The 14,518-nt window shown below is 43.1% G+C and overlaps 1 protein-coding gene across 1 annotated transcript in view; it reads right to left on the bottom strand.

Moving 5' to 3' along the window:
- Nucleotides 1-14,518, bottom strand: part of RNF212B (ring finger protein 212B) — a 198,259-nt gene that overhangs the window by 9,900 nt on the left and 173,841 nt on the right. Inside the window, exons 13-14 of the mRNA XM_077469396.1 lie at nucleotides 10,096-10,157; nucleotides 250-293 (exon numbers count right to left, since the gene is read on the bottom strand). Of these exons, the coding sequence (XP_077325522.1) occupies nucleotides 250-293; nucleotides 10,096-10,157 (106 nt within the window). The remainder of the gene's footprint in view (nucleotides 1-249; nucleotides 294-10,095; nucleotides 10,158-14,518) is intronic.

The following is a 14,518-nucleotide window of genomic DNA, read 5'->3' on the forward strand; positions in this document are numbered from 1 at the left end:
AAAAGTTTCAATTATCCAATAGAGTTCGTTCCACTTCACAATTGTGTCCCACTTGTTGGTGATTCTTCACAAAAAATTCAAATTTTATATCTTTATGTTTGAAGCCTGAAATGTGGCAAAAGGTTGAAAAGTTCAAGGGGGCCGAATACTTTCGCAAGGCACTGTAGCATGTGGTTTTCATGTATATTTGCAAATATATTCAAGTTGCACACAACCATATACTGTATGACTGTACAACCAAACGCTTACATTCTTGAGCCGTGGGGTCCTGGCGTCCTGGGAGTAAATCTTAGCTGCAAAAACAATTTCACCATCTTTATTATTTCTGCTTTTATTACACGGACTGACATACAATATCATAACAGCATTACTAAATGAATGTGTTCTAATTTGAAGCTATAGCGCCTTGAAAAAGTGTTCATACCCCTTGACATTTTCCACAGTTTGTCATGTTACAACCAAAAACACAAATGTATTTTATTGGGATTTTATGTGATAGACCAACACAAAGTGGCACATAACTGTGAAGTGGAAGGAAAATTATAAATGGTTTTCAAAATTTTTCACAAATATGTAAAAAGTGTGGTGTGAATTTGTATTCAGCCCCCTGAGTCAATACTTTGTGGAATCACCTTTTACTGCAATTACAGCTGCAAATCTTTTTGGGTGTGTATCTACTAGCTTTGGCTGAACAGCAATTTTCAAGTCTTGCCACAGATTCTCAATTGAATTTAGGTCTGGACTGGGCCATTCTAACACATGAACATGCTTTGATCTAAACCACTCCATTGTAGCTCTGGCTGTATGGTTAGGGTTGTTGTCCTGCTGGAAGGTGAACCTCCACCCCAGTCTCAAGTCTTTTGCCGACTCTAACAGGTTTTCTCATAAGATTACTCTGTATTTGGCTTCATCCACCTTCCCATCGACTCTGACCAACTTCCCTGTCCCTGTTGAGGTAGAGCATCCCCACAACATGATGCTGCCACCACCACGGTGGGGATGGTGTTTTCAGGGTAATATGCAGTGTTATTTTTCTACCACTCAGAGTTTTGCTCTTAGGCCAAAAAGTTTAATTTTGGTCTCATCTGACCAGAGCACCTTTTTCTGCATGTTTGCTGCAGCCCTCACATGGTTTCTCGCAAACTGCAAATGGGACTTCTTATAGCTTTCTTTCAACAATGGCTTTCTTCTTGCCACTCTTCCATAAATGCCAGATTTGTGGAGTGCACAACTAATAGTTGTCCTGTGGACAGATTCTCCTGACTGAGCTGTGGATCTCCCTAGCTCCTCCAGAGTTACCATGGGCCTCTTGGCTGCTTTTCTGATTATTGTTCTCCTTGTCTAGTCTGTCAATTTAGGTGAATGGCCATGTCTTGGTAGGTTTGCAGTTGTGCCATACTCTTTTCATTTTCGGATGATTGACTGAACAGTTCTCTGTGAGATGTTCAAAGCTTGGGATATTTGTTTATAACCTAACCCTGCTTTAAACTTCTCCACAACTTTATCCCTGAGCTGTCTGGTGTGTTCCTTGGCCTTCATGGTGCTGTTTGTTTACTAAGGTTCTCTAACAAACCTCCGAGGGCTTCACAGAACAGCTGTATTTATACCGGTTTAAATTACACACAGGTGGACTCTATTTACTTACTAGGTGACTTCTGAAGGCAATTGGTTTCACTAGATCCTAGTTAGGGTTATCAAAGTAAAGGGGACTGAATACAAATGCATGCCACACTTTTTAGATATTTATTTGTAAAACATTTTTAAAAACCATGTATCATTTTCCTTCCACTTCACAATTACCAGTATGTGCCACTTTGTATTGGTCTATCACATAAAATCCCAATAAAATACATTTATGTTTTTGGTTGTAACATGACAAAATGTGGTAAATTTCAAGGGGTATGAATCATTTTTCAAGGCACTGTAAATCATAATGTTGAGAAAATTTGTTTCTTACAGTCTGATCTGTGGCATAGAACTAATATGGTAGCAACTCTGGTCCAAATTTGAATGGGTCTCTCTTCTGTATTTACACTTTACTGTTTTGTAGTGAATCTTAAAGAGAATGCTCCACTTTGCCAATTCAGAGCTTCCGAGTTTCTTTAAAGCTTACCCCCCGGCCCACATATACTCACCTTAGCAGCGTAATCCTGCAACTTCTCCTATCACAGTCACTGGAAAATACTCTGTGCTTCCAGGTATGAGGGTGATGTGAACTCCCATATAGCTCTACACCCATATAGCTCTACACTCAAATACTCTTCTATCCAGGTATTGTATTCTGAGGACAGCAATACTTCTTTCAGAATATGCTGATAGTCAAAAGATAGCAGGAGGATGACATATATTTTTTACGCATTTCCCAGAATACGTCTGCTTCCTCAGAAGTATTGGGAACATACAGTTCTAATATAGTATAATACCTTGCCCGGGCAAGCCATGCTTCATGGGAGACTGCAGGGGTTTAAAAACAGGATGTACACAAATGAGCCACCTTATCTGTCTGCTTTGTTCCCTACCATTTGGTGTGGCATACTGAGCTTAGGCTAGACATGTGCAGAGTAAAATATTTCGTTTCGGAATTTCGTTTTCGTCTGAAAACTTAATTTATTTAGTTACTCCCGAAATTCGTTTTTATTTATTTCATTTTTCGTTCAAAAATTGCATTCGTCCGAAAATCCACATGAATCACGGTCGAATCTGTCTTTGAAGGCTTATGGTGTCTGTCGAATGTATAAAGAAGATTCGACGGAGCTAGTATATAGCATACTTTAGAACCCTATTAAAGTCTATGGGACTCCAACGTTCAAAATCTAAAGTGCTCATTTTAAAGGCTAATTTGCAAGTTACTGTCCTAAAAAGTGTTTGGGGACCTGGGTCCTGCCCCAGGGGACATGGATCAATGCAAAAAAAAGTTTTAAAAACGGCCGTTTTTTCGGGAGCAGTGATTTTAATAATGATTAAAGTGAAACAATAAAAGTGTAATATTCCTTTAAATTTCGTAGGGGGGGGTTGTCTATAGTATGCCTGTGAAGGGGCGCATGTTTCCCGTGCTTAGAATTGTCCCTGCACAAAGTGTCATTTATGCAGGAAAAAAAGTCCTTTAAAATCACTCGCAGCTATAATGAATTGTCGGCTCCCGTAATACAGAGAACACTCATTGAAAGTCATTGATAAAAAAATAAATAAATAAATAAAAAAAAAAGCGTGGGGGTCCCCCAAATTCAATTACCAGGCCCTTCAGGTCTGGTATGGATATTAAGGGGAACCCTGCCTCAAATTTAAGAAAAAATTTGACGTGGGGTTCCCCCTAAATATCCATAACCAGACCCTTCAGGTCTGGTATGGATATTAAGGGGAACCCCGCGTCAAATTTAAAAAAAAATTGACGTGGGGTTCCCCCTAAAAATCCATACCAGACCCTTTATCCGAGCACGCAACCTGGCAGGCCGCAGGAAAAGAGGGGGGGACGAGAGAGCGGCCCCCCCTCCCTCCTGAACCGTACCGGGCCACATGCCCTCAACATTGGGAGGATGCTTTGGGGGTCTGTGACCCCTCAAAGCACCTTGTCCCCATGTTGATGAGGACAAGGGCCTCATCCCCACAACCCTGGCCGGTGGTTGTGGAGGTCTGCGGGCGGGGGGCTTATCAGAATCTGGAAGCCCCCTTTAACAAGGGGACCCCCAGATCCCGGCCCCCCCCCCTGTTTGAAATGGTAAGGGGGTACAAAAGTACCCCTACCATTTCACAAAGAAAGTGTAAAAAATGTTTAAATAAAACAAACACACTTTTGAAAAATTCCTTTATTAAAAATAAAAAAATAAAAAAAAGATTCCAGCGGCGGTAATCCACTCTTGCTATCCATCGACGGACGGTCATATCTCCAGCGATGTCTAATATCATCCAGCGCAGCGCAGCATCCTTCTTCTGTCTCCGTGGAGGAGACACTACAGACATTCCGGCGGCTGACGTTTGTTATATACGGAGGGCGGGGCCACCCGTCACCTGACCCCGCCCCCCTCTGACGCAAGGGGAAACCCGGGGTTCCCCGTGACGTAGGGGTGACCCCGCCCCCCTCTGATGTAACGGAAGCCTGCCTGTGTTACATCAGAGGGGTGCGGGTCACCCCTACGTCACGGGGAACCCCGGGTTTCCCCTTGCGTCAGAGGGGGGCGGGGTCAGGTGACGGGTGGCCCCGCCCTCCGTATATAACAAACGTCAGCCGCCGGAATGCCTGTAGTGTCTCCTCCACGGAGACAGAAGAAGGATGCTGCGCTGCGCTGGATGAGATGAGACATCGCTGGAGAGATGACCGTCCGTCGATGGATAGCAAGAGTGGATTACCGCCGCTGGAATCTTTTTTTTATTTTTTTATTTTTAATAAAGGAATTTTTCAAAAGTGTGTTTGTTTTATTTAAACATTTTTTACACTTTCTTTGTGAAATGGTAGGGGTACTTTTGTACCCCCTTACCATTTCAAACAGGGGGGGGGCCGGGATCTGGGGGTCCCCTTGTTAAAGGGGGCTTCCAGATTCTGATAAGCCCCCCGCCCGCAGACCTCCACAACCATCGGCCAGGGTTGTGGGGATGAGGCCCTTGTCTTCATCAACATGGGGACAAGGTGCTTTGAGGGGTCACAGACCCCCAAAGCATCCTCCCAATGTTGAGGGCATGTGGCCTGGTACGGTTCAGGAGGGAGGGGGGGCCGCTCTCTCGTCCCCCCCTCTTTTCCTGCGGCCTGCCAGGTTGCGTGCTCGGATAAAGGGTCTGGTATGGATTTTTAGGGGGAACCCCACGTCAATTTTTTTTTAAATTTGACGCGGGGTTCCCCTTAATATCCATACCAGACCTGAAGGGTCTGGTTATGGATATTTAGGGGGAACCCCACGTCAAATTTTTTCTTAAATTTGAGGCAGGGTTCCCCTTAATATCCATACCAGACCTGAAGGGCCTGGTAATTGAATTTGGGGGACCCCCACGCTTTTTTATTTATTTATTTATTTATTTTTTTATCAATGACTTTCAATGAGTGTTCTCTGTATTACGGGAGCCGACAATTCATTATAGCTGCGAGTGATTTTAAAGGACTTTTTTTCCTGCATAAATGACACTTTGTGCAGGGACAATTCTAAGCACGGGAAACATGCGCCCCTTCACAGGCATACTATAGACAACCCCCCCCTACGAAATTTAAAGGAATATTACACTTTTATTGTTTCACTTTAATCATTATTAAAATCACTGCTCCCGAAAAAACGGCCGTTTTTAAAACTTTTTTTTGCATTGATACATGTCCCCTGGGGCAGGACCCGGGTCCCCAAACACTTTTTTAGGACAGTATCTTGCAGAATCTTTTCTCTCTGTCAAATCTTTTTTCTCTGTCGAATATTTTCTCTATATAATCTTGGACTAATAGAGGTAAGGTTAGGCACATTCGAACACAGGTTCTATAGACACGTTGTCAGAGTCACGTCGAATCTCCTATTCTATATCGAACTGTTGTAACAATGAAAACGAAAATAAAGCATTTATTTATGTCGGATCTTTCGTTTTTCGGATTTTGTGCTTTCGTTATCGTTTGTCAAAACGAAAACGAAAATAGCTGAAATTCGGACGAAAATGCATTCGGACGAAAACGAATGCACATGTCTAGCTTAGGCCATTAACATGCCTGTCTGACATTGAAAGGGTAATTACCATACTAGTCTCGTTCCTGAATAAGAATGTCCAACAGTGCTTTGAATAGCAACTTTAAAAAAAATAAAGGTTGGCTTATGAACACGTTACATTTCAACATAACATGGGCAAAAGAAAGAGAGAAGGGGCGGGGCTAGTGGGACTTTATATGAGGTAACGAATGGGTAAATTCATCTACCTCCATCCCTGTTATATGCAAAGAATTTGCAACATTGGCAAAAAGAATGTTGGGACTTTATATGAAGTGCAGCTAAGCCTCAGCTCCGGGGGGGGCTCTGTTTCTCCCAGTTCGTCCTCCATCTTGAATTAAACTATACCTTTATGCAATTATAGGTAAGAACGTTTGAATACACTCTTGCCTCCCTTTCCTTTTTGTCCAGCAAATGTTCACTTTGTAATTTTTTCTACCTTTTTATTATAGATCCTTTATACTTATTTACTGCTCCTGATGAGTGGGCGTTCCCACGAAACGCGTAGAGCCTTAGCCTTATGCTACATCTTCAACATCATGTGATCTTGAGACTCTGTAATTAGTGATATTAACCACTTGAGGACCGCCGTATTGCCATTGTACGTCAGCACAATGGCACAGGCAGGCACAATCACGTACATCTACGTGATTGCCTTCCAGCGGGTGGGGGGTCCGATCGGACCCCCTCCCGCTGTTTACGGCGGTCCGATTCGGTCCAGGAGCGCTCCGTGATGAGGGGATGGCCGTTGGTTTTCGGCCACCCCCTCTGGATCGCTCCTGGCCAATGAGAAGCTTCCTCCCCTGTGTATTGTTTACACAGGAAGGAGGAAGTGATGTCATTCTCCTCGGGGCGGTCTTTTTGACCGGACTACGAGGAGAAGAGTAAAAGTAAGTGTGCACCAACACTACACTGACATGTAGGTACACACAGGCACACAAACCCCCCCCGATCCCCCCCCCGATCGCCCCCCGATCCCCCCCCCGCCCCCCTCCCCCCCCAGTCACAGTGTCACTGATTGCATTGATCATTTCTTTACTGATCAATGCATTCAGTGTCAGTTGTGACAGTAAAAACTGTCAGGACAGTTAGTGTTAGGTCCAGGGTAGCCCCCTATCACCCCCCAATAAAGATTTAACCCCCTGATTGCCCCTAGAGTTAACCCTTTCACCCCCTTTTGCCAGTGTCACTAAGCGATCATTTTTCTGATCGCTGCATGTGTCGCTAGTGTCGCTAGGTAGCTAGTTATTTTTTGAGGTTCACCGCCAGGTTTTTATATCGCTAGGTACCCCGATATACTACCCAATAATGTTTTTAACCCCCTGATTGCCGCTAGTTAACCCTTTCACCCCCTTTTGCCAGTGTCACTAAGCGATCGTTTTTCTGATCGCTGCATTAGTGTCGCTACAGTCGCTAGGTAGCTAGTTATTTTTTTAGGTTCACCGCCAGGTTTTTATAGCGCTAGGTACCCCGATATACTACCCAATAATGTTTTTAACCCCCTGATTGCCGCTAGTTAACCCTTTCACCCCCTTTTGCCAGTGTCACTAAGCGATCATTTTTCTGATCGCTGCATTAGTGTCGCTACAGTCGCTAGGTAGCTAGTTATTTTTTTAGGTTCACCGCCAGGTTTTTATAGCGCTAGGTACCCCGATATACTACCCAATAATTCCGCTAGTTAACCCTTTCACCCCCTTTTGCCAGTGTCACTAAGCGATAATTTTTCTGAACGCTGCATCAGTGTCGCTAGTGTCGCTAGGTAGCTAGTTTTTTTTTAGGTTCACCGCCAGGTTTTTATAGCGCTAGGTACCCCGATATACTACCCAATAATGGTTTTAACCCCCTGATTGCTGCTAGTTAACCCTTTCACCCCCTTTCACCAGCGATCACAGTATAAGTGTCACTGGTGACGCTGGTTAGCCAGTTAGTTATTTAGGTTCCCCGTCAGGTTTTTATATAGGGCCAGGGACCCCCATATACTACCTAATAAAAATTTGAACCCCCTGATTGCCCCTAGTTAACCCTTTCACCACTGATCACCGTATAAGTGTTACGGGTGACTCTGGTTAGTTTGTTTTTTATAGCATTTTATATTCAAATCCGGAAGGCAGTGCTTGGTTTTCGGGGTCCCGTACGTGGCTAGGCTCCCAAAAAGTCCCCCACATGTGGTATCCCCGTACTCGGGAGAAGCAGCAGAATTTATTTTGGGGTGTAATTTGACTTCTGCCCATAGCATGTGTGAGCAATATATCATTTAGTGACAACTTTGTGCAAAAAAAAAAAAAAAGTTTGTAATATTCCCGCAACTTTTAGCAAAATATAAAATATTCCATGGACTCAACATGCCTCTCAGTAAATAGCTTGGGGTGTCTACTTTCCAAAATGGGGTCATTTGGGGGAGTTTTGTGCTATTTTGGCATTTTATGGCCTTCGAAACTGTGATAGGTAGTGAGGAGTTAAATCAAAAATTTGCACCCTTAGAAATCCTGAAGGTGGTGATTGGTTTTCGGGGTGCCGTGCGCGACTAGACTCCCAAAAAGTCCCACACATGTGGTATCCCCGTACTCGGGAGAAGCAGCAGAATGTATTTTGGGGTGTCATTTCACATATGCCCATAGCATGTGTGAGCAATATATCATTTAGTGACAACTTGGTGCAAAAAAAAAAAAGTTTGTAATATTCCCGCAACTTGTGGCAAAATATAAAATATTCCATGGACTCAACATGCCTCTCAGTAAATAGCTTGGGGTGTCTACTTTCCAAAATGGGGTCATTTTGGGGGGTTTTGTGCTATTTTGGCATTTTATGGCCTTCGAAACTGTGATAGGTAGTGAGGAGTTAAATCAAAAATTTGCACCCTTAGAAATCCTGAAGGTGGTGATTGGTTTTCGGGGTGCCGTGCGCGACTAGACTCCCAAAAAGTCCCACACACGTGGTATCGCCATACTCGGGAGAAGTAGCGGAATATATTTTGGGGTGCAATTCCACATATAACCATGGCATGTGTGAGCAATATATCATTTAGTGACAACTTTTTGTAAAAAAAATTTTTTATTTATTTTTGTCATTATTCAATCCCTTAGGACAAAAAAAATAAATATTCAATGGGCTCAACATACCCATCAGCAATTTCCTTGGGGTGTCTACTTTCCAAAATGGGGTCATTTGGGGGGGATTTGTACTGCCCTGCCATTTTAGCACCTCAAGAAATGAGATCGGCAGTCATAAATTAAAAGCTGTGTAAATTCCAGAAAATGTACTCTAGTTTGTAGACGCTATAACTTTTGCGCAAACCAAAAAATATACGCTTATTGACATTTTTTTTACTAAAGACATGTGGCTGAATAAATTTTGCCCTCAATGTATGACTAAAATTTAGTTTATTCGATTTTTCTTATAACAAAAAGAAGAAAATATCTTTTTTTTTCAAAATTTTCGCTCTTTTTCCATTTATATCGCAAAAAAAAAAAAATCGCAGAGGCAATCAAATACCATCAAAAGAAAGCTCTATTTGTGGGAAGAAAAGGACGCAAATTTCGTTTGGGTGCAATATTGCATGACCGCGCAATTACCAGTTAAAGCAGCGCAGTGCGAAATTGCAAAAAGACCTCTGGTCCTTAAGGTGTTTATTGGTCCGGAGCTGAAGTGGTTAATTTTATTATCACTTTTCATTATCATTTATTTTGTATTTATTTATTTAATTTATTTATTTTTATATATATATTTTTTTTTTATTGTTTACATGATTGTTGTCTATGAATTAATATATTTACATTATCGCGTACCAATGTTTCGTTTATCTATAGACTGACTTTATAATGTTATCATCAACCAAATCATGTTGTCCATGAATTGTATACTACGATATTTATCATTCTGTATTATTATTTATTATAATTCAATATTTATTTACATTTTTGTCATGCAATACGTCATAATTAACTATAATTAAATTATTTAGATTCTATTGAACTATACTACTATTTATTATTATTATACATTTTTCGACGTACTGTTTATGTGTTTGGAGCCCATGATCACGTGATTTTAACCTTTGTTTTCTTAGCTGCGCTTCATATAAAGTCCCAACATTCTTTTTGCCAATGTTGCAAATTCTTTGCATGGGCAAAAGAAAGCCTAAGGCAATTTACCTACAAGCTACATGTATATTATCGACTTCCATAGCAATAAGTATACAATATAAGTGTTTAACAGAAACACATCTTAACAGAAGTTTCAAATGAGGCCTGTACTTAAAAAGACAAGACACAAATTGAGTTGAGCTTCAACAACTAAAGTATGAAAGAGACAAGAACCAACAGTGGCAGCAACCATTGCTGTGTTCTTAATTCTTTAAATTGTAATAAACTTAAAATATGTATATAAAAAAAATTATGTTAAGTCAAATTTCATAGCGAAAAACACATACCTGAAGGGCCCTAAGACGGTCAGTGTTGTTACATGGGGTAACACAGGCTTCTCTTGAACCACCTAAAGATTTCAGAAAACATTTATTGCATTAAGTTACATCCTTATGAAAATCAACCATATTTACAGCTGAACTCCAGGATAACAGCTGAAATACAAGCTGTTTTACATGCCAAATAATTTGCATTTTTATCCATCAAATCCTGTGAGTTTCACACAGTTCTGCCCCACAACACAGTACCTGATATTTCTCTGCTGCAATTTCACTTTCACTTACTGGTCCCTGTGACTAGGCAGTGAAATTCAAGCAGCACACATTAACCTGTACTGTCACTCTGCTCCCTCCTAATATCAGAATGCGTGTTGCACTGCAGCAAACCTAAATGGCTCCATGGGCTACTTCTCCCTTCCAATCTGAGCTCTGCTGTATAGAAGGTAAAGGGGACAGCAAGAATCAGATTTCAAGTAAAATTCAGGTATTTACACTGTCTGCATTAAATATACAGTATATACCAGGGGTATTGAATTAAAATTCATGGAGGTCCGATTAGTAACCTTTTCTTCCAGCAGAGGTCTGAATCACATTTTTGTGCATTGATTCTTTACATCACAGCCTCGGTGTGCAGGTACAACAGCCTATTCACTTAAATGGGCTGCTGTGCCTGCATTTTCTGGCACCTTTTTAAAAATGCAGTCGCATGGAAACTGCATTATGCGTTTGTACCATGATATTTCCATGTGCGGGAAACTGCACCTTAAGTGCGTTTAAGAGTCAATGGTACCCCTGCCCGTTTTCTGTGCAGCACCTCATTTTGTGTGCAGCTGCGTGTCCCCTTCACATCTTCCCCACCTCAGCACTGCCCACTTTTGCATACAGTATCATCCCCACAGCACTGCCTCTTTCACTACCCCTGCACAGTACTGTCCCCTTTTACATCACCCCCCCCCCCCCCCACACACACACACAGCACTGTCCCACCTCACATCCCCCCACAACACTGTCCCACTTCACATCCCCCACAGCACTGTCCCCTTCACATCCCCCCACAGCACTGTCCCCTTCACATCCCCCACATAGCACTGTCCCCCTTCACATCCCCCACAGCACTGTCCTCCTTCACATCCCCTCGCAGCACTGTCCCCCTTCACACCCCCCCCCACAGCATTGTCCCCTTCACATTCTCCCCGCAGCACTGCCCCCTTCACATTCTCCCCGCAGCACTGCCCCTTTCACATCCCCCCCACAGCACTGTCCCCCTTTCACATCCCCCCACATAGCACTGTCCCCCTTCACATCCCCCCACAGCACTGTCCCCCTTAACCCCCCCCCCCACAGCATTGTCCCCTTCACATTCTCCCCACAGCACTGCCCCCTTAACATCTCCTCACAGCACTTCCCCCTTCACATTCCCCTCCCACAGCACTGCCTCCTTCACATCCCCCCCCACAGCACTGTCCCCTGCACATCCCCCACACAGCACTGTCCCCCTTCACATCCTCCCTACAGCACTGTCTCTTTCATATCCCCCCACAGCACTGTCCCCCTTTCACATCCCCCCACAGCATCGTCCCCCTTCCCGTCCCCCTTCACCCCCCCAACAGCACTGTCCCCTTAATCCCCTCCCCACAGTGCTGCCCCTTTCACACACCCCTCACAGTACTGCCCCTTTCACGTACATCCTGAACCCACAGCACTGTTCCTCTTCACATCACCCATCCCCCCACACAGGGCTGCCCCCTTAACATATCCTCCCTACAGCACTGTCTCTTTCGCATCCCCCCACAGTATTGCTCCCTTTTACATGACCCTCTCCTACACACAGTAAATTACCCCTGCTCCCCATCTTTCACAATTCACAGCCATGTCGTTTCCTTCCTTCACTCTCCTACCTTTCACAGAGCGGAGAGCAGGAGGCGGGACAATCCTGAACTGAAGGCAGAGGCACAGCAGCACTGGGGCGTTGGAGCTGCCGGGTAACTTCATATTAGCAAGCTGGTGATTGGTTGCTAGGACCACCTCCTAGCAGCCAATCACCGCCTGGTTAAAGTGAAAAGTTTATTCAGGCAGCTGCCTCTCTCCATGCAGTGCTGGTCCTGCCCCCAGTCCAGAATTGTTTATTTTTATCAATTTACAAAATGCAAAGTGAGCAAACAGAAAAATCTAAATCAAATCAATGTTTGGTCTGACTACCGTTTGGCTTTGAACCAACATCAATTCTTCTAGGTACACATGCACACATTTTTTCAAAGGAACTCAGAAGGTACAATAGGGAAAAAAAATTTTTTGATCTCCTGTAGATTTTGTAAGTTTGTCCACTTACAAAAAAAATTAAGGGTCTATATTTTTTTTTTTATCACAGGTGTATTTTAAATGATAGAGACAGAATATCAATCAAAAATCCATAAAAAACACATAATACAAATGCTATACATTAAGTTGCAGTTCAGTGAGTAAAAAAAGGAATAGATGCCCAAGAAAAACATGACTTAGTACTTGATGGAGAAACCCTTGTTGGCAAGTACAGAGGTAAGACATTTCTTGGAGCTGGTTACCAGGTTTGCACACATCTCAGGAAGGATTTTGGTCTACTCTTCTTTACAGATCTTCTCTAAATCCTTGAGGTTTCTTGCCGGTCTCCTGGCAACTCAAAGTTTCAGCTCCCTCCATAAAGTTTCTATAGGATTAAGATCTGGTGACTGCCTAGGCTACTCTATGACCTTAATGTGCTTCTTCTTCAGCCACTCCTTTGTTGCCTTGGCAGTATGTTTTGGGTCATTGTCATGCTGGAAAACCCATCTGGCTGAGGAAGAAGGTTCTCATCCAAGTTTTTACAATACATGGCCCTGTCCTTTGGCTCCTCAATGAGGCAAAGTTGGCCTGTACCTTTAGCAGGGAAACAGGTCCAAAACATCATGTTTCCACCTCATGATTGACTGTAGGGATGGTGTCTTCAGGGTCATAGTCAGCATTTTTCTGTTTCTAAACATGGCGAGTCGATTTAATTCCAAAGAAATCAATTTTAGTCTCATTTGACCAGAGCACTTTCTCCCAACTCTTCTCTGAATCATTTAGATGTGCATTGGCATGACTGTACATGTGCCGTCTTGAGAAGTGGGACTTGCTCACTATGACCCCAAGAACATCATTCCTACAGTCAAGCACAGAGGTGAAAACATTATGCTTTGTGGCTGTTTCTCTGCTAAAGGTACAGGCCGACTTTGCCGCATTGAGGGGCCAATGGACAGGGCTATGTATCAAAAAATCTTGGATGAGAACCATCTTCCCTCAGCCAGAACACTGAAGATGGTTAATGGATGGGTCCTCCAGCATGACAATGACCCTAAACATACGGCCAAGGCAACAAAGGCCTGGTTAAAGAAGAAGCACATTAAGGCCATTGAGTGGCCTAGCCAGTCTCCAGACCTTAAAGTGGTTGTAAACCCTTTACAACCACTTTATACTACAGGCAAACCTATAATTAGGCTTGTTGTAGATACACTGGATATCTCCTACACCTGCATGGTTTTGGAGATATCCCTGTATTTTTTCATGTACCAACGTCATCGGCACATGTGCACTTAAGCAAACTGAAGCTACGGCATGTACAAGCCGTTGCTTCAATTGTGCTGGGTCGTTACTGGTGGCTCCTGTGGGCATGTACGGGGGTGACGTCATCGCGGCTCTGGCCAACCACAGCGCCAGAGTCGCGATACCCGGAAGTAACCCCCTGGAGAGATGATCGGTGAACGAGGACCGCTGCGGGGGCTTCAATATCAGGTAAGTAATTCATAATGAGCTAGTATGCTATGCATACTAGCTCATTATACCTTTGTCTTACAAGTTTTTTATTTTTATTTAATTTTTTTTAGGATTGTAGATCTGTAAAAAAGAGTGGAGCAAAATCCCTCCTGAGATGTGTACAAACCTGCTAATCAAATACAAGAAACGTCTTACCTCTGTGCTTACCAACAAGGGTTTCTCCACCAAGTGCTAAGTCTTGTTTTGCTTGCGGATCAAATACTTATTTTACTCACTAAACTACAACTCAATTTATAACCTTTGTATCGTGTTTTTTCAGGATTTTTGGTTGATATTCTGTCTATCATTTAAAATGTACCTATAATAAAAAATTATAGATCCCTAATTTCTTTGTAAGTGGGCAAACTTGCAAAATCTGCAGAGGATCAAATAATTATTTCTTTCTCGTACATCACGGGACACAGAGATTCAGTTATTACTGATGGGTTATAGGGTATCACTAGGTGATTGGACACTGGCACACCCTAGACAGGAAGTTCAATCCCCCATATAACCCCTCCCCCTACTGGAGGTACTTCAGTTTTTCCGCCAGTGTCTTAGGTGTTGGTCACAAGTAAAGATGTGCTGTGCTTAGCTCAGCTGGAATATCCTTACTGGGGCCAGC

This window comes from Lithobates pipiens, unplaced genomic scaffold, assembly GCF_037356315.1.
Source record: "Lithobates pipiens isolate NorthernLeopardFrog02 unplaced genomic scaffold, aLitPip1_a1.2 Scaffold_11, whole genome shotgun sequence".
Lineage (NCBI taxonomy): Eukaryota > Metazoa > Chordata > Amphibia > Anura > Ranidae > Lithobates > Lithobates pipiens.